Source organism: Podarcis raffonei, chromosome 10 (genome assembly GCF_027172205.1).
Source record: "Podarcis raffonei isolate rPodRaf1 chromosome 10, rPodRaf1.pri, whole genome shotgun sequence".
Lineage (NCBI taxonomy): Eukaryota > Metazoa > Chordata > Lepidosauria > Squamata > Lacertidae > Podarcis > Podarcis raffonei.
The window spans coordinates 52,160,312-52,181,033 of NC_070611.1; the positions used below are offsets into that span (position 1 = coordinate 52,160,312).

General features: G+C 43.2%; 1 protein-coding gene across 6 annotated transcripts in view; it reads right to left on the minus strand.

The window, feature by feature from the left end:
- Window positions 1-280: 280 nt before the first annotated feature.
- Window positions 281-20,722, minus strand: part of CHST11 (carbohydrate sulfotransferase 11) — a 187,681-nt gene continuing 167,239 nt past the window's right edge. For 5 of the 6 annotated variants that reach the window (XM_053406363.1, XM_053406362.1, XM_053406365.1 and 2 more), the window contains one exon: window positions 281-5,903. In XM_053406363.1, coding sequence (XP_053262338.1) covers window positions 5,049-5,903 — 855 coding nt within the window. In that variant the 3' untranslated portion in view covers window positions 281-5,048. Of the gene's footprint in view, window positions 5,904-10,021; window positions 10,151-20,722 lie in introns of those variants that run through there. The other variant, XM_053406366.1, reaches the window with a different exon arrangement.

The window sequence follows — 20,722 nt, forward strand, 5'->3', positions numbered from 1 at the left end:
CCCTAACCTTTAAGATCTGGGAAGATCTGGTTCAGGCAAGTTACAGTTATAAACAAGTCTGTTTTGAGGGGGGACACTTTGCCAATCCCAAAATAACAGAGCTTTGTTTAGAGAACAACAAAAGCCAACCTTTTATTTGAACCATCTAATTTTTCCTCCCCCTGTAGTGACAGTCTAGAGTGCAATACTGACAAGCGAAAAGTGTTTGATCATCACCTCCTTGCTAAAAAATGGAATCCTATTCTCTTTTCCGCTCACGGCAAACAAAACAGATGAGAACTGTAAAGAAAAGAATTCAATTTATTCTTCCCATAGTGTATTTTCCTGATCTCTGTCAAAACAGCGGCACAGATAAAAAACAGTGCACTGCATCATAAATAGTTCACTTGTTGCCTACTCAGTTGGGCATCCCATAAGTAAAAAGAAACTAACAATAAGCAAACTTTGCAGTGCTCTTCACTGGCAGAATACATGCCTTACTCCCTGCTAATTTGTAATGAATAAACTATAATTGCCTGTTTAAAACAATTTCCAGACAATATACTACTCATCGTATCACAATCTGCCATCTCACTGATTGATAATTGATGAGAGTTTCAGTAAGGAATGGGGAAAATATATAATTTACCTTAAAAATCATTGTAAACAATTAAAATTATTAGTAGGACTGGAAAGACACTTGTAGTTTAACATTGGACTACGGTTGTAATGGAACTGGATTAATAGAGAGGATGCAGGAAGAAAAAAAGTTAATGTAAGGACCCACAAAGGGAAGGAGGGAAGTCCATGGGAATTTATGGAATTCTCTTTTTGTTTTGGTTGTTTGACAATTGCTTGTAAATTTCAAAATCTGAAAATTAATTAAAAAAAAAAAGCAATTTGCCATCTCACACAGAACAATTTCTACTGGATATGAGAGTGTTCTCCTCCAGTTCATTTTTGAATTTTCGTTTATATAGGTTTGTTTTTAACTGCCTGCAAGGAGTGGGGAGAAATTCATTTGGTTCACACTTTAATGCAAAGTTCCCAAATCTGCACCATCCAAAATGATACACAAAGCAAACCAAAATTCTCATTTGAAATTCACACTTCTCCAATTTTTGAGGCAGTTCTCCATCCAAAAGAATGCATATGAAAAAGACTCTAAACTTGTGGAAAGTCCATGCAAAAATATGCATATGAGTGAAAAGAACACACAAAAATGTGTTCCATCTGGGGGAAACCACTTACAAAAAAATGCACATACTAGTAAAACTGCATTTAAAAAATGTATATATCAGGAAGAATGCACTTGAACACGTGAATTTTCATGCAGGCTTTTTCATTCAACAATTCACAAACTTATGTCAAAATAGGATGAACCAAATTTAAGATAGGAAAAATGGGAAATGGAAATTGATGGATTTGTCCATTCCTACTGCCTGCAACTATAAAACATCAGGAAAAGGACTGGTGAATCTCTGCTCTGGCTGTGTAAAGTTTTCTGCATAATTCGAAAAGAAGAGTGGGTTTGTTTGTCTGCTTACATAAGGGAGCACTCCCAAATCCCCAACTCCCCGCAGCCTGGCACAGGCATGGCACAATCTACCCTTAACACCAGGACGCTGCTGTCCCATTCTGCTGATTGTGCCTCTGCACATACTATGCATGTAAAGCACGTTCTCTTCCGCAAAGCATTCTGGGCACTGTAGTTCATTAAGGGATGCTGGGAATCGTAACTCTGCGAGGGGTGAACTGCAGTGCCCAGAGTTATTTGAGGGAAAGAATGTGTATTGAATGTGCTTTAATGGAATAGGTTATACACAACCTGAGTTTGCAAGGAGTTTACTGGTATCAGTCCTCTCACAGACACTGTCAAGCAATACGTTGAGGAACAGAGGGTGGCAAAATCAGAAGTAGGCCAAAGTCAGCTGACAAAGACAGGGTGCAGCACTGAAAGAGACTCTCGCATCTCTTTTCAAGGTTCTTTGCTGTGACTCAGTCGAGGTGCCAGTCAGCACCTGTGAACCAGCTTCACCGAATGAAATGAGGCCGCCTCCTGTGACTTCTTTAGCTGCAGTTTCATATCACGCCTTTGGAAACATTCCCTGTGACAGTAGTATCACCAGAACAATGTCTTTCTCCAATGATACTTGAATTGAGCACATTTCTTGAATTTTTGGATCATTTGTTTGAGGGCATTAGAATTTCCCAATTATGATTTACTTCGCCTTTAGGCCCCTCATCCCTTTCATCCAGGCTCTGCATATGATGGGCTGCCCCGCTCAAATCATGTGATATCTGGTATCCTCCTCGGCGACGTGGTGCTAAGTCAAAGTGCCAGCATGTGCTACACCCCTCAGCCACTACAAAATAGGTCTCTGGACCAGGCTCTGCTTACCAAATGTGCCACAAGTTGGCTCTTGAAGTACCAGCCTCTCTCACAGTGCTGTACAATTAGTCAGATCAGTGGTGTGCAGTCAGGGGACTAGGCTAGGCCCCTCAATGTTCCTGGCACATTAGACCTTCCCAAAGCCCAGGAAGCCTTTTACTGGCTTGGGGAGGGGGAGCACAATGTTTGTGTGTGTGTCGACCGCCCTCCCCAATGGCCCTTGCAAGCTGCTGCCTCTGCCCCTAACTGTTCCCCTTGGAAAAATTTCACCGCACGGCACTGACTGAGATAACAAATGTGAAGAGAACTGAGCACTTGAAACGCTATTCTTTAACTAGGGCTATTTAGGGGTTTGACTAAATGACTCTCGGTGTCCAACTCTACAATTCTATGATTTTATGATTCTACTCTTTATTTTTTTCCGGAAAACGAGCTGGAAACTCAAAATCCACTAATCATTTTCAGCATGTTGGGCTACATGTTACAATAATATTAGGACTGTCAGCCAATTAAGTTAATCTTCATAAATCATGGGATTTGAAAAAAACACATTAATTAATTGTTTTTCCAATCTGTTCTCAAGAAAAATTCTCAAATTGTTCTCAAAGAAAAAACACATTCTTTAATTGCTTTAGGTGATAACAAGCACCCACCACAGAGGCTCGACCTTAGAAGGCTTCTATATGAGATTGTAGAAATGCTTCTTCTAAGACGGTGCTTGCCACCTACGGTCTGTGTACGTACTTTTATAAAAATCTACATTGTTTTTAAAAGCTGCAACCCAATTAACTGGGGACATATTTTTAATTAACCAATTTAAAATCGTTTGGTCCATCTAACCATTCATCCGACTAGCCACTGCAGCCTTAAATAATGTTACTACCAATAGTATTTATCATGGCAATGCAGATGTATCACCTCTTATCCATCTTGATGTCAAACAAGGGAATGCCAAGTATGAAGTAAAAAATGATATTAACATCATGTCTGGCAAAGTAGAGATTTGAAAATTTTGCTCTGTACAAGATACATTCACATTTCTTTCAGTCACAGACTTTAAATATTATGCATGTATACACATATATATTTAAGCAGCTCTGGCTGTCCCTTTCAAGGCCGATGCTATCACACACGGCATCATATATGGTATTCTGAAAAAATTGCTCCTTTGTAGGGTATTCAGTTTTGTGCAGGTATTCTAGAGCACAGGGATCCACCCTAAAGGAGAGTCCCTGCTGTCATTTCATATTTGCAATGGGAACCTAAACATGTTGCAATAGTTCAGAACGTGGTGCTGGTTCACTCATTAGGATACAGTAGGAATAAGAAACCTGCAGTCCTCTAGGCGTTGTTCTACTGCAACTCCCATTACCTCTGACCACTGGCCATTCTGGCAGGGGCTGATGGGAGCTGGAGTCACCCAACATCTATCCTTGTCTCTGCCTTATGGGAAACCAACGATCATGTCTTCAGCTGCAGGATGTTCTTTGTTTTGGAGCACATGTCATGGATGGAAGGTGGCATTAGGGGTAGGGTGTATGCAGCATATTCACACCTCTTCCCAATCATTTTGCTGGTGCCTTCTCTGAAGGCTGGGTTGAGCCAACTTTGCAGGAAGCCAGGGATGGACACTGGGCCCAAGATACAGGGAGATGAGAAAGGACAATGGTGTCGCAAGGAGTATTGTACATGCAAGGCGGTCCCTACAGAAAGAACAAAATCTGAGCACTATGGGGGTCAAATTAGACGTTGTGGTTGCCAACCAGCTGTCATACCATCTCCGAAGGACTTGGTTTTCCCATCAGACTCATTGTGTGCATCGCTCATTTCATTGCAGGGAGGTTGGGAGGTGGTTGAAGTGTCTGGCTTAATATTGGACTGGCCCTTTTAAGGGTGGAGAGACTGAGTAAGGCAGTCCACTTCTCCTCCTTCCCCTTCCCCTTCATTTTGGAAGTGCACATGTGTGATGTTTTAATACATTCTCGAAGGTGAAAGCCTCACCGACCTTGCGTCCCTGTGGACAAACGTTGGGCCTTCATCTGTGTGTGATCATCGGCAGAAAAGTGTGTCTTACAGATCAGAGAACCACAAGGTTTTGACATATATATTTCAAGGGAGGGTCCCCTGAGCCCCTTAAACCCATTCCTGTTCCAATGTTTCCAATTATTTCCACACATTCTTCACTAGTGGAACATTCAGTAATGACATTAGGGACAGAGAGACAAACTCCTGCAAGGAATGCACAGGAAACGTTTTCTTTGTCCACACAGTGTTGCATCTTGGCTCCTAACAAGGAATCTATTGTGTTCTTAAATAAGCATAAATAACATAAAAGGCTGAGATGTATGAAAAATGCAAAAGGAAAAGAATTCATCAGGACACAAATAATACCCCCCCCACGCGCCCCGCACCAAACAGTGTCGCAGTTACTAGTCACATCTAGAGCTACAGCCGCCGCAGTTTTCTTACCCTGCAAACAGAGCTGTCCCTTCTTACCGACAATTTAAATAATAGATTTCCAACTATGCTGCTCGCAGCATCATTCAAAAAAAGAAGAAAATATTAACTTACAAAATAACCCATTCTTCATATGTAATTGTGACAAATAAAAATCTTAAATAAAACAGGTTTCATATTCTTTCCCCCTCTTTTTCTCCCTTTTCTCTGGCTCTCCACCTCATTCCAATTTCAGGTAGCTTGGCATTGAGTAATTGAACATTAAAAAATCAAGTTTGTAGACTTCATACAGCTGTGTTTGGTGCTCTGAACTGATGTTCTGGAAGAACTCTGTAGTCATTTCGTCAGTAGTTCTTGTAGACTTTGCATAGGTGGGGAACTTGAGATAGTTTCCTACTCCTGCAAGTTGAAGAATGTAGTTGGAATCCTCTTCGAGTGTCTCGTATTTCCCTATGAGATCATAATGGATGTGGCAGGGATGGCACAGAGAGTATACAGTCTGCCAATGTTCATTGAATGGCTCTTCTCTTTGGGTGTGAGGGTCTATGAGATAAGCCACAAACTCCTCAAATTTCACATCATCGCCTTTATGTAGGGCTTCCTGGGTCGCATTTTTCCTTTGGCGCTTGACAATTTTGGTTCCATATCTCTTATGAAAGGAGGTGTTATACTTCTGGGTGAATTTGTTTCTGTAGGCTGACACCAGTCTCTCGAAAGGCTCACGGACAAACAGGAACTTCATGTAGTTTTTCAAGCGGTGGTTGATCTCTGGGATGCTGTATTGGTTGAGCGTCTTCAAGTTTGACGAGACATGGGCTTCGTTAGCTGGTATCTCCATCGGGTCGCTGTATTTGCCCCTCCCGTTCAAAACCATCATGACTCTCTTCCAATTGGTGCAGGCCACTTTGGGTACGTAGCAGTAGATCAACTCATGATCCTCGTCAACCACCAAATGCTTGAGGTCGTTGGGTGTCAGCACACGACGTTTCCTGCTAGACATGCTGTTGGCTCGGCATGTATCCGTGACTTGATCCCTCCGGATCTGATGAAGGATGGCCGTGCTGGATAATTCCAACTGCGTAAAGAAAGAACAAAAGTGGATAACTCAGTACAGTTTGCAAACACTTGCTGCCATCTTGGGCAGAAATCCAAAACCTACTTCTATACACAAATTCCTCTGATGTATTAACAACACAGCAACACACAAGGCTGCAGAGCCTTTGCTGGTCTTTGTTAGTAATGTGGTCTGGCAAGGGACCAACCCTGGGCTAAAACATCCTGCATATAAGAATTGCCTTCCTGGGTAAGATTAAAAGTCAATCCTGTCCAACATTCCAACAGTGACCAGCTGGATGCTCACAAAATAGTAAGGAAGAAGGCAGCCAACCCCTGATGCCTCAGAATCTGGAGGTCCCATCCCTAACTATGATAATCTTGGCTGTTATCGTAGGCATGATCTGCAGGGACAGTGGTCAGTCACACAGAATCCCCAAGGTTGAAGAATTTGGATGCCTGCAAGCAGACATACTTTACAAGGTTTCCATTCCGCTCAAGCATTGAAGAACGATACACGTATATCCTAATACCAAATGTATTTTCAGTGTACTTTGTCTGAAACATCTTAACTCTCGTAGTTATATATAGAAAATGAAGTTCTTTCTGCTCCTGCAGTCAAACTCATTTCTACGGAAGAGCAGAACTCAGGCTGACCTTTGCTGCTGAGACGCAGCAGGAGGCCGAGAGTTTCAAAAAGCCTTCGAAAATGAACACAGTATGTACTCTTGCTGCTGATGTCTGTCTCACTCTAGGATTAATTGTCTTGGCTTCCTCATTGGCTGTGACCTTGGCAAGTGAAATAAAATGTGTGGACACCTCGGCTATTCTCAGAGGAGGACAGGCAGTCAAAAGTGCTTTCTTGAAGCTTTCTTTCTTTCTTTGCTATTGATGCTGGCCTCTTATTGCCAGCCAAATCAATAAGAGGTCAAGGGCAGGCAGACTTTTAACAGGTAGTTTTTGTTGTACAGCACTCAAAAGAATGCTTCCTTGCAGTGACGTCCTTTGTTGTGGCTATACATTTATTAAGGATTCAGGAATGCAAAGAGTCATCCACTTTCAAAGAACGGGGAAGAATTATAGGAGAATTAAGAGCTGCAGGGCTCAAACCAGGACATAGGAATGTAAGATGAACCTGCTGGATCAGGCCACTGGTCCATCTGGTCCAGTGTCCTGTTCACACAGTGGCCTACCAGATGCCCGTGGGAAGCCCGACAACAGGACACAAGGACAACAGCACCCTGCCCACCTGTGATTCCCAGCGACTGGTATTCAGAGGTATAATGCCTCTGACAGTGGTGGTACAACATAGCCATTGTGGCTACTAGCTACTGATAGCCTTGAAGGAACCTTGAGAATCAGGCACCCAATCCTTATGCTCTACCAAGGGCTGGTGAGAGAGGAGAATCACAGCCTACCTCCTGTTTGTACTCTTTCCCTGTACCTGGTCTGCCTTGGCACTAGTACCTGGCTGGGCAGTTGTGATGGGGGGGGGCTACTACCCTACCCTACCCTGAAGACCTCTTTTCTCATGGGCCAATGAGCTTCACATGGCTTGGAGCCACCATTTAAAATTTTCACAATGCCCTGGAGCAACACTAAATCAGGAATGCTCCAGGGCATTGTGGGAAACTACTCAATGGAACATCCTTCCGCTGCTCACTAGAGCCTGCAACCCGCCACAGGGTAAGTTCACCAAGGCTCATGATCTTCTCGTGAGGATCCCTCCCCCTCAATCCTAGAGCCATTTGCCCATTGTTAGAAAGCTATGATTAGTGGTGTTCTGAGTATTTTTATTCCTAGACTAAGATACACCCTTGTGGAAGGGAAATTGAAAGTGTGAAGCTGCTCTAAGACAAAGACAGATGACTCATTTGTTTACTCTTCTGATCCTCAGCTCAGGGGCAAGCAGGCTGACAGTGGGAGGGAGGCAGCAAGACATCACAGTATAATTGAAAGTGCTGGTGGGGCGAGAGAAAAAGCTTAAAGCAGGGTAGCTAATGTGGTGCTTTCCAGCTATTGTTGGACTACAAGACCCATCAGCCCCAGCTAGTATGGTCCATTGCCAGGGATGATGGGAGCTGTAGTCCAACAATATCTGGAAGGGACCATGTTGCCTACCCGTCATATAATTTATCCATATTTATCTCCAAGACAGATAACCAATATAAGGCATAGTGCAGATTAAGAGAAATATGATGATGAAGATGATGATGATGACAATGATGATTAGTAGTAGCAGTAGTAGTATACTATCCTTCATCCAAAGATCCAATAGCTGGATATAAACCCTCTGGACTGGCTACACACTATTCCCTCTGGGCAGGTAATCTCTCTCCCTCTGAACATTCAACAAGCCATCTGAATAATTTTAGGTCAGAAATCGAGCCCATTCTGTGTGAGGCCTTTAAACGCAGTCATCAAGGGCTGTACCTCAGCCACCAAGGATGCTACACCTTTTTCTTCATACAGCATCTAGATCCAAGACAATCTCCTGAATTAACCCAAATTGCAATAGAAACTAAGTTTACTCGTATCACTGAACCTTGTGAAGGAAAATGCTCTCCTCCCCAAGATTGGTCCAGATGCCTAGCCAACTAACAGGCTTGCAGGCTGCAACCTTGAATGCCTTAGGCCTCAAAAGACAGGGCAGCTACAGTTTCTCCTGCCTTCCCTCTGTCCTCCTTTCATCTGCCTTCCACCCCTCCCCTGCACAAAATGAGCAAACACATAACATTCTGTCACATATTAATTGATTAGTCAATGAGTTTTATTGCCTTAGCTGTAAATTGTCAGCATCTTCAAACACTGCTAAATGGTATCCACCAATAATCTGATGGCTAAAGCAATTTTAGGACACTTTGCAATTATTGGAAGTCCTCAGAGGAAGAAACTTCCATAATGGTGGATTGTCAGGAACACACCTCTGCAAGCTTTTAGCTATTTGAACTTGCAACTCTGTAGTTGAGCCCAGGCTATTAACTGGATTTTACTCAGCTCTCTAGCAGGGTTCCTAACACAGGTTCGCATGAGAGTTTCTTCTAGACCAAGTGAAGAAAGGGAAAGATTCTGGCTTAAGGGAAAGTTGCACAGTTCAACTTAATGCAATATATGTATGTTTTAGGCAGGGATACAACATGAACAGGATTAATCTGCAAGACGGTTGGAAGGCTAGCATAAACATGTGAATATTCCAAAATCTGTATGAATTACCATGAGAGGAATATACAAAGGACACTTTGTCTATGATAAACTGAAATATCTGGAATGACTAAAGATCATATAATAGAGGAAGCTTTCCTATGCCAGATGTTGATACTGACCACTAAAAATTGCCAGTCATGTGGAAAATATGCCCTGTTATCTCTACCATCTGTAGTGGAACTTGAAACTAATAACATTTCCAATCTCTAAGTCAATAAACTTATAATCACAGAGTTCTCCTCCCAGCCCTAATGACATGCTTTCATTCAGAAGAAAAGAGCAAAACATTAAATTTAATGTAGCTCTTATTTTTAAATTATTGGCTGCATATGTTGAATGCAACTCAGATGCCACTTTAAGAGAAGCAAAATGTTATTTGCCAGGAGATAACTGAATACAGATATCAGAATATGTAAAAATTGCTCAGCAGTCAATAGGTAAACCGCTTAGAGGTTTTCTACTGAGTGAGTGGTTTACAAATATGAAAAGGAGAATGTGGGTTTTTTTTCTTAAATCTCTTGATATTCTAAATTCACAGAATGAGTGTTGGAAAGGACCTGGTATGGGGTCCTATTCATGTTACGTTTACAGCACATTTAAATCACATGACTTCCCTCAAATAATCCTAGGCATTGTGGTTTACCACTCACAGAGCAACACTTCCCAGCATCCTTCACAAATGACAGCTCCCAGGATTCTTTGAGGGAAGCTATGTGCTTTAAATCTATCATGTGGGTGTTACCTTAGAGTTGAGAGAAGCGTTGGAGGCCATCTACAGTCTCTTCCCCACCCCCACCCCTTGCAGGATCTACAGCATAGGATGCAGCTACAACATCCCTGATACAGACAGCTTTGAGTCTCTTCTTAAATAACCTTAAGTGAAGAAAAGCCTACCAGCTCCTGAACCTACCTTGTCTACTGCCAAGCAGCTCTTACCATTGAGCTGAAACGTTCAGCTGAAACTCGCTTCCCTGCAATTTCCACCCATTGGTTTTTATCCTGCCATCTGGAGCAACAGGGAACAAGTTGCTCCATCTTCAGTGTGACAGCTCTTCAAATATTTAAAGACAGCTATCATGTCTCACCTTAATATTCACTTCTTGGCAAAACTACCCGGCTCTTTTAACTGCTTCTCATAGGACTTTTTTACCAGACACCCCACAAGCCTGCCTGTCCTTCTCTGAATATGCTCCAGTTTGTCAATGTCATTTCTTAAAATAGGTAGCGGTGGGATTCAGGCTCATTGACTCAAGAAGCAATAGTGAACAGCAAGCAAGTAAACACATATTCTTGCCAGGGGCCATGCTGTGGGTGACCTAAATCAGAACGTGCCTGTTCATGTGTCTGGTTTCTACAAGCCAATGTCAATTTGGGAGTGCTGAAATCATCAGCGCTGCCACCATCATGACATTTATTACTCACCCTTTACCAGCAGGTCTCAGGGCACGTTACAACAATTTAGAATTAAAAAGTTAAAACGGATTACAACTCCAGGAATAGGATGGGCCCCGAAAACACCCTGAAATGCATTCTGGGGAGTGGGGAGAAGACATTGCTCTCACACCACCAAGACTTGCTTCAACCCAGCTTTGGCATATTTTTCAGGGCATGGCAAGCAGCAACATGGATGTTTGTCGAAAGACACACAAAGGTGGTTTAATAACCTTGAAGCACCTACAAAGTATACAATAATGCAATTTTAAAAATTGAGAATAAAAACAAAAACTAACCTTAAGCAACAACAGTCCTGAAAGAGCTCTGTGTATGTGAAGGCCTTTGGCTTAGGTGAATCAATCTATTTAAAGAATAAACTTCTCAACTTCTTCAGACAAAAATGGTGAAGTTGGGGCTGAGGAGAAGTGGCGCAGAATGTTTTCCACTTCAGCTATGAATGTATTATCCTACTCCCTTTTTAAAACATTGCTAGCCTGATGAACAGCCTTTATCCATCAAAATTCCTCAGATGTTTTGTCTGGGGGCTGGGGGACGCTCACCCCCACATTCACTTTGAATTTTTGCCTGGGCGGAATTTTGATAGTGACTCTAAATTCAATCTTTTCATTTCTTCCTATGTAAATGTACACTGGAAGTCCAAAGTTTGCATGCTTGCATTGGTACATGTTGGCTGGCTGCAAAACAACAACAACAACAACAATAAAACACCCTATTTTATAATCTCTTCCTTATGAAGATCAACTTAGCAACAATTTCTTCATGTGACTCACAGAAGGCAGGATGCCTAATTAATCACCCAACTCCGCCCCATTTATTAAGTAGATGTATAGGAAGCTGTTTTTTTTTTTTAAGTCTCTTGACATTTACAAATGCCTCTCAAAATTGAAAAAGAATATCTAGTTATGTTTCCCACAGTGTTGGAGGACATCATGGACTTTGGGTGTCAATTGCAATATATAGCCTATTAACTGTGTTAGCTCACAAAAGACCACACCAAAAGTTATTTGTAGGACTTTTCTTTCTCTCTGTGTGGTTCTCTAACAATATTTTTCATTAAAATTGAGTGTTTTAAACAGTTGGACATGTTTTGTGATGCAAATGTCCAAGAAACCTTTCACTATTCACCCAGTTTCCCCCACTTTTGCAAAGAAATTTAGTTTGCATGCTTGGGAGGTGGTTTTCTGTAGAAACTCGCCAGGCTCATGTGGCTCCTTCTCATAGTCTGAAGGGTTTCAACACCTGCACCAATTGCCCATGAGGCCATCCAGCACTGGTCTAGGAATTCCCCAAAGGACGGTAATGATGCAGCAGTCAAATCTCTTTAAAAAATCAGAAGCCAGATAAGGGAATGTGCACCAGCTTCTCTAGCTCCCATCACCCCAGCCAGCATGAGCGAAGGTCAGGGATGATGGGATCTTCTAGAGTCTAAACAACATCTGGAGGGCCACAGGTTAGTCTTCCTAGACTTAGCTTATTTTACTCTAATTGTCTTGCAAACTTACCCGTGGGCTACAATCAGTGAGTTTCCTTTCCAGCTTAATTAGTAATCTTGTTGTATTGTTATGCTGCATTTTGTTGCCTGTATTTTTAATTCGATTTCAAATAGAATCCTGTGCAATTTCCATGCAGCTGCTGGAATCTAATTTATTTACAGCCGCCCTCTGAGAACTTGTTCTTTGCTCCTGCTGAGGTTTCAGTTAACCTTGATCTTGGAAGAGCAAGACTCTTCTATTCCCATTTGTAACTGCCACTCACTAATGTGCATGGGAGGTAATTGACCTAGGATACCCTTTATTCATAGGCTTAATGGCAGAAAATTGGGAGCCAGACAGCAACATCTTGCTTTTTGCACCTCCCTACAGATATATCTAGAGACCCTCACTAACACCCACCCCACATTAAACACTAGTAGTCACGTTAAAATTTAATTACAATATGGCTTGCCAGCAAATCCTTTTAGGCTAAAACAGCATTGCAATAAGGCTAATGTATTATGCTATGAATGAGCAGATTGCATCAGTGTGCTCAATAAACATTTTTGTAAGCATCAGAGACCAATCTTCAGAAAACCAGAGCATCTGCAGAAGTTATGGCCCACTGCCACCGCTCAGCACATTTCCAGCAAGCCCCCACAAAGCGACACCAATAACAAGGTCCAGGCAGATGAGATGAACGCGCAGAGGCTTATTGCTTTCGTTTGTTAAAACGACAACCAATGTTATCCTCAAAGTCATCAAAGACTACAGTTCTGAAGTGACTTGCAAGGCCCTAAATCAAGGTGATGCATGAATCTGAAAACATATGCATGGCTGAGGCATCAGGGGCAGTTCACAAGGCTATTTTTATGGGATAGTTATGGGGTAAAGTCATCACTAGGTTACTTTTTGTTTTTAATGATGGCAGCCAGTCCTGGAAATGCTTGTTACCCACCTCCAACAAAGGTCAAGATGGCACAGTAATCATCACCACTAGGCTGAATCTACATTTTGGAGCTTCTTCCACTTGCACCCTCAACACAACTGGAGTATGAGCTACGATCAGTCTCTGTGCTATAAACGTCAACTTGCAGTGGCTTCATTACATCACCACCCAAGCTAAAACAATGGTCATGCAAATCATATTTTGTCAGCAAGCCCATGGTTACACAGCTACCAATAGATGATTTGGCTTTCCTGATTTTCTGTGTCACAGTTGAGAAATCTTTGTTACTCTGAAGGCCTAATAGGCAAACTTCTAGGAGCTGCAAGCCAATTGTGGGTTGAGTCAGAGCCAAAAGTGGGCGGAGCAATGGACGTGACTCTTAATGTACAGTAGAGTACACTGAACCCATACATTGTGGTATCTATTCTTCCCCCACCCCTGACGATACACTCAATTCGGCTTCCTCCATCCAGACTAGCAAGTGGCATTAGCAGAGTCCAAGGACACATTACAGATAAGTCAAAACACTCAAGGACAATATGAAGCTAAGCTGATGAGAAGCATGGCCTGGTAAGGGGTGCAGCCTGAGGCCAGAGTCCTACCAGAACTCTGGACCTGAGAATGAATGCTCAAAACAGGAATGAAATGACACAATGATCTCCTACTTATTGGGAAACCTCCCTGGTTTGCCTAATCTAATTTGAAGGGAGAGCTCTACATCAAAATTTGCTGCAAGGCATCGGTGGACCTCTTTCTTGAAACTGCAGGAAAGTTCTCTTTCTACCTTCAAGGAGAGTCTCCTTCGAGTGCTGATTTTATTCAACAAGCTTCTTGTTAGCTCCCCCCTTTGTATTTGCTCATTAGTCTATTTCCAGTTGCAGACAGTCGCTGTCTGCCTTGCATTACAACCCTTTCATCAGTTCTGAACACTTGCCAGGCCCTAATTGTTTCACTCTGTTGATCTGCTCGAAGATGCCAGTTCCGCTTTTTGTTGCTTCTGCAAACTTGTCATATCTCCTGTCCCACCTGGTACACCAAAGATCCCCAACAAGAAAGGGAAAGCCAGGAAGCTTCATGTCTCCTTTGTCAGGCAGGTATCTGCCAGCAAGAACACCTCTCTTTGCCTGCCCAACATGCAAACCTTGGAGCAGTCTGCTAGTCTTATGAGATTAAATTGTAGGGCAAATCAGTCAACTCCTTGACATACAGCCCACAGGCCTGATGTTATACCAACTTGCTGCTCACAATGGCTTCTAGCACTAAGGTCTGAGTTATAAGGTCCACAGCCAAAGCAGGATAAGAATCAAGGAGATCAGTAGGGTGTGTGGGGGAGGTATAAGGGCAATGGGAAGGGAGTAAGAAAAGGCAAGATAGTAAGGACTCTGGGGGCAAGATGCATCACATGAATTAATCTCTTGAATGGCAGGACACTGTGCTGCTGCTTCTTCTGTGGCACAATGGCTCAGTGCTTCTGACTGTTAATCAGAAGGTTGGTGGTTCGAGCCCACCCAGGGATGGCTGTGGCAGGATTCCTGCCTTAATTCTCGTCCTCCTCCTCCATCTTCACTGTACATGTGTGTTTGTATGTCATCTGAGAGAGGTGCAAGAACCATCTCTAATTTTATGTCTGTCTTCCCTCAAAGGCTTAGAGGGAAGGGAGAGGTAAAATTTAAAAAAGATTAACAGAGCAAAGGTTTCATAATGGGTGCTTCCTAGTTTCACAAACAAACTGACAGATGACCATACTGGCAAAGTGGATGCTGGTTCAAGCTACCATCCTTGTGTACTGCTGCTTCTGCCTGGGGAAGGTGGATGAAATACTCAGCTTCTGTAGGACTGAGACTCATCCCGTCTCAGGCACCCAGCTAAAGTGTGCTTTGTTAACTTTCCCCAGGTGGAGCAATGAGCGAGGGAGCACTTGTGCAGAGTAGTCCACCGCTGAAAGCTTTAACCAGTGTGCACCATGCTGGATGCTCACCCGCTAGTTCAGTTGTGAAGCCAGACACACGAGGCAGGAGATGAAAGCACTGCAAAACCTCTTTTTATGGTACAGCAGTCTTCATCCCAAACTGGTTTTTTAAAAAGCACTGTTCTCACAACATTGAGCTCCGTCCTGATTCCAGGTTTTTGCTGCCATTTTCTAAAATGAGGGACGAAAGCTAGGTTTGTCAGTGTTTTATCAACCTCGTGGGATCCATGATCACAGATAACCAAAACTCATTATCACACTCACTCACATACTCAGTCATCTCCCCCATCCCCAGCAATTAGGCTTGAAGATTGCTCACTCACACAAACCATGCGGCAGTTAGGCCAACGAGAGGCTGTTTTCAAGTCGAATTGCCGCAGGAGGTGGACAGGACAGGACAAGAAGGATGCATATCCAGTGGGAAGGACCCTGCAGACCCCTACTTCTGTCATAGCTTCTGTAGTTCAACCTGGGCCCAATGCAGGGAATCTAGAGCTGGAGCATCTCAAGGAGATGGCTGTCAAGCTCTGCTTGAAGTCCTCCAGGGAGCCCATGACCCCTCTAGGCAATTGGCTCTATTGTCAAGTAGCTCTTACCCGTAAGGCATTTCTCCCTAGTTTTCCCTTGAAATGTACCCACCTGCAGCTAAATCCTGACAGATCTATTCCTGTCCTCTGAGGCAGCAGAGAACAAGTCTTTGCCTTCCTTGGTCATGTGGTGTGGAATGTGTTCTGCTTGGAAAGAGTGGCATCTGCATCTGCTCTTTCCATGCAACTGAAATGATCATCTTGGGGTCAAAACCTCCCCCGTGCTGCTTTTCAATTATTATGACCTCCGAAAGGTACTACTTAGGAGATTCGGCTCACATGTAATTTACACACATCTGGAAGAGGGTTCCATTCTGCAGCTCTCTCCTCACCGCCCCCCCCCCGCTTTCTTCTTTTGACATGGTTTTGTTTTCCACAGGGGAAGGTGCTTATTTTCTCCCTTCAACTAGCAATGATGATAATAGGAAACTGAAATGTAAAATGAAAACCATGTGCATGTAATAGGTAATGTATGAGCCTTCAGCTACCAGGAAGTCATATTTCAAATGACATGAAAGGGAGAAATTGATAGTCGGATGTCTTCTCATTAGAGTCAGTTGCTCATTTTCATCCTCAAGGTTTTCCTTTTTTTAAAAAAAAAATATTATAGGCAACACCCTTGTCAGTCCTTTGTCTGGTTAATTAAAATGTCCCTTTTCCCATACACAAAACAAAATTTCAGATTCAAAACCATTATTTTGAACTGAAACTGATTTAGCATTTTCTGTAAAGCTCATTAGAATTACTTTGTACTGAAATGTCCTGCTTTATGTGGTTTTAGTTATGACCATCTAATCTATAGCAGCCTTGCTAAAATCAGTTTTCCAGGAAAATTAAATCTTTACAACAAAACCAGAGAAATCTAAGAACTAGCAGAGCTGAAATTCAGGTACTGTGGTCTATTCAGACAGCAGGTGTTTGGCTAAAGCTGTAGTGCTAACTCTGGGGCAATTTTCAGATTTCACACATTAATGTGTGTAACAGTACCCCAGAGTTTCACCCTATTATTTTTTAAGGCAAAGACAGGGGGAAATTAAGGGGGCTTCTAGACAGTTGCTATATTTTGGTGGGATTCAGTCACATACCAGCAAATTGCACCATCCTAATTGGTCTTGCAGAACAAACCCAAATAAAGGCTTAAAAAATTGGGGGAAGAGCAGAAAGTATAGGGTATGGTAATATTGGAAGGGGGGGATGTGAACAACAGTTACCCAAATCAAATAGGAACCACTGTATTCAAGTATTGTGTGGGGCAGGCTGTGTTGCATTTTGAGACATGCACCCCTGCAAAATATTCATGCTACCCCTAATCATAGCTGTTTCTTCACCAAAGCGATTGGCTTTTGGCCACATCAAAATCCCCGTGTGCTGCTTCTCAAAAAAATAAAAATAAAAAAGTTAGAAAGATCTACATCACAGCAAACTAATTTCAAAGTACGTGATCCGTTGTTTTTGTTTTATTTCAAACTCCTTATTTCAGTCCCCCAGGGGAAGCATGAACTCAGTAACATTTGACTTCCATCTGAGCTTTGAGCCGACAAAAAGCAAAAAAAGGAAGCAAACATTTGTATACAGCGGCAAGGCCAGAATGTTAAACACAAATCATAGGAACATGCCCCAGAGCACATATCCTACTTGGAGGATTAAGATAATGTAGCTACTGCAGTCCTGTTTTAAACCTGATGCGGAACATCTGCTCCTGCTTTGCTTTTAATCATTTGTGTTTTTCTTGCCTGAATCTGCCATGGGGAGATGGGTGGAGAGGCATGAGTGGACAGAAATGGCAGGCGAGATTGCCCCATTGCTGGGAGCACAGAATCCCTGCCATGCTCAGCTGAACATTCAGAAAGACAGCCAGCAGACGGCAAGTTCAAGCACGGAAAAAGGAGTCGCTTGCTTCCCATTTGGTATTAACCCTTCCTTCAGCTACCACTGAATTTTACGAGCTGCAAGTCACCAGTTTTGTTCCCTGTCCTTTGTTTAGAGTCTCCATCTGGACCAGATGCCCCACAACGCTCAGGGAGAAAAGGGGGAAAGAAGGAAAAGTGCAGGTGCTGTAGCAAGGAGAGCTAAATATGAATATTTTGTGGTCGCAATTCCTGTGCAAAACAAGAAAAAAGTCTTGTGGTATGTTAACGGCTAACAAACAGGGATGTTGGAGAATTCCATCGGAAACAGAAATGGGAGCGGAACTTGCCACAATTCACATATTTGCCCATGGTCAGGAACGGAAATCACACAAGCAAATATGGGGTTCTTTTAGTCAGCAAACATTACATAAATCATTCCATTATTTTCAGCGCTACTTTTGATGTTTCCCTTTCACTAAAATACATTTAAATTAATTATGTAATAAATTACATGATTGAGTTTGTTTAGGTCACAGCAGATAGCAAGATCAATAACATAGGTTTTAGCAGAAGCTGAACTGTAGTGCAACAGAAACAGCACTGACTGCGGCAGCGGCAGGGTGGGATGGAAACTGCTGCCTCCTTACATTCATACTAACAAACATAGTAATGCATTGGCATTTGCAGAGTCCACTTCTTCCACTGCAGTGCCAGACTAAACATTCACTTAATATGCAGTATATAGCCACACATATTGTTTTTTCTTTAAATGATGACAGGTGCTAGGAAGCCTGATTCCCGCTGAGAAGCCCATGCTTCTGTGAGGGAGGCTTAGCTCTTCACTCTCCCCATCATGATCAGAAGATCTGTAATTATCTAAAGAAAAACAAGAAATGTAGCGGCATGCTATGTAATTAAGCAAACAAAAGCAATTTTCTAGCTGGCAGGTATATATACATGGGAATGCAGAGAGAGAAAAGTCCCAGGTACAACCCCCAACATCTTCAGATAGGGCTGGGAATATTCAGAAACCTTGGAGAGCTGCTGCCAGTCTGTGCTGGCCATCATGAGTGACATGGACCAATGCTTTGATTCAGTACAAGGTAGCTTTCTATGTCCCAACAGTCTAAATCCAATTAACGTGTAAATGTGCACAAAATAAGCACAGTGACTATTTGTAAGAGCAGTGATGGGTGATAATCGCCCTAGATGTGCTTAAGCTACTAGTCCTTAGTGTGCCCTCTTGCCAGGAACCAGCAACGAAAGCTAGATTCTGACCCTGAAAATCTGTGGCTCCTTACCGAATGTGCCAACCCATTTCTGTTCGCTCATATTGTGACGTTAACATATGAGAGCGCTGGAGGTGAAATAGTTAAACAGGTTACCCAATCAGGACCCAGGGGGTGGAGTCAGAGGGACTATAAAACCAGCTCTAGGAGAGGCGAAGGGAGGAGTTTGTTGGGAGGTTGGTTGGAGTGGGAGTGAATGGGGATAGAGTCTGTGGGTAGGTTGAGTTAGTGTACCAAAATAAGCTGAGTCAGGAACAGTTAGGAGCTAGGAAGACAAGTAAATATCTGAGAGGTGGTTTAGGGAGTGAGAGCAGGTAGCGGAAGTTATAGGTCTGGATAGGCACCCCATGATTGTAATTGACCGATACCGTTGATGAAACCACACGATTGTTAAACTGCAACAAATAAACAAAAGTTTATGTTCCAGTTTAACCCTGACTGGACTCAGTATTGTACCAGGTAGGGCCTGGGTGGTGGCAGCGAGAAATAAAGTGGTGGCACAGGGATCAATAGACGGTGAAACGTCCGGGGACCCTGTGTGATCGCCACACAAATATTGCTCACACACCTTCAAATGCAAAGGGCCCTCTCCACATGATTGGAAACCCTGGTAGGCCAGTTTCTAAAGTTCAAATGAATGTAGATGGATCAGGAAGCCAAACCTTCCACCACAATGCCACCCCCGCCAGGTCTTCATTCTGCCTGAACTGACCTCTGTAAAGGGTTATATGAAGACACTACTCTACGGACTTTGAAAACACCTTCTAGGGCACCGCTAAGGCAGGTGAAGGTGGAAAGGGTATAGTGTATATAGGGAAAGGGTATATAGGGAAAGGGTATAGTGACCAAACCTCTCATCTTTCAACCTCATATTATTTATCAGGAGCATCCAGTGGCAGCTGGTGCCCTTTGGGATTGACAGGGCGAAAGGCTCAGCAGTAGGTGGTGCCTGAGTCAATTATACGTGGAGTCAGATCCAATGGAAGGCAGAACAGACTAATTCTAGTTTCGTGCCCACCTCCCTCTATGCTCAGCTCTGCAAGGGAACGCTGGGGTTAAGGAGGAGGAAGCTTGCGGGCAGTGCCACCCCCGGGACTGGCTATAAGAAGGAAGGCAGAGGTTGATGGGGCAGCACCCCATTTGCCCTACAGGATTAGGCTCCACTGGTCAAGCAAAAGAAGATAAGGAAACAAGAACAGTCCTGTTGGATCAGATCTAGTCCATTGCCCATCTCACAGTGGCCAACCAGATGCATGTGGGAAACCAGGAAGCAGGACTTGGGCAGAAGAGCACTCTTCCGTCCTGTGGTTTTAAGCAATGCATATGTAGAAGCATTGCTTTCTCCAGCTGTGGAGACAGAGTCTTTGGTGCTAGCAGCCATGGACAGCCCTCTCCTCCGTGGACTTGTCTGTATGAATTTGAGTGTCTATATCTGCAGCCAGGTCACCGGATCTGCACAAACCACTTTTGTTACAAACAAGCAGGTTTATGTTTGATGCATGCCTAGAAGCACAAATCCCTTTTCCAGGCAAATTTAAAAGCAAGCGCCGTGTTTGCTTACTCTGAAACAGCCTCCCCCAATCTAAATGTTCTGGATTGCATCTCCCACGATTGTATCAGCAGGGGCAGATGGGAGCTGCAGTCTAAAACAGCTGGTGGGTACCAAGTTGGGGGAGGCTGCTCCAAAGCGAAGATTGCAAGTTCCCCAATGAAACAGACTTCTAGAGGGATGGTGGGAGAACATCCCAGGCCGAGGTGACCAAATGCCAATTTAATGCAAGACTCCCAGGTTGTTTCTCTGGAAAAATACTGCAGAGGAGAGACAAGGAGGGTTCAGTTGCTGTTGGTCAGTAGGACCAAAATGCGGCCAAAGGAGCCAGTATTAATTGCAAAGAAAACTGTGTTTCAGTGGCTGACTGAGGAATGAGTTACTAACCAAATTGGCATGTACAGTTGACCAGTGCAAATACCTGCCCCTTCATTTGAGGACACAGCACCTACTATACAGGATCAAACCAACAATCCTACCAGCAGACTTTAGGGCCAGCACATTGTCTTGGCCTGTC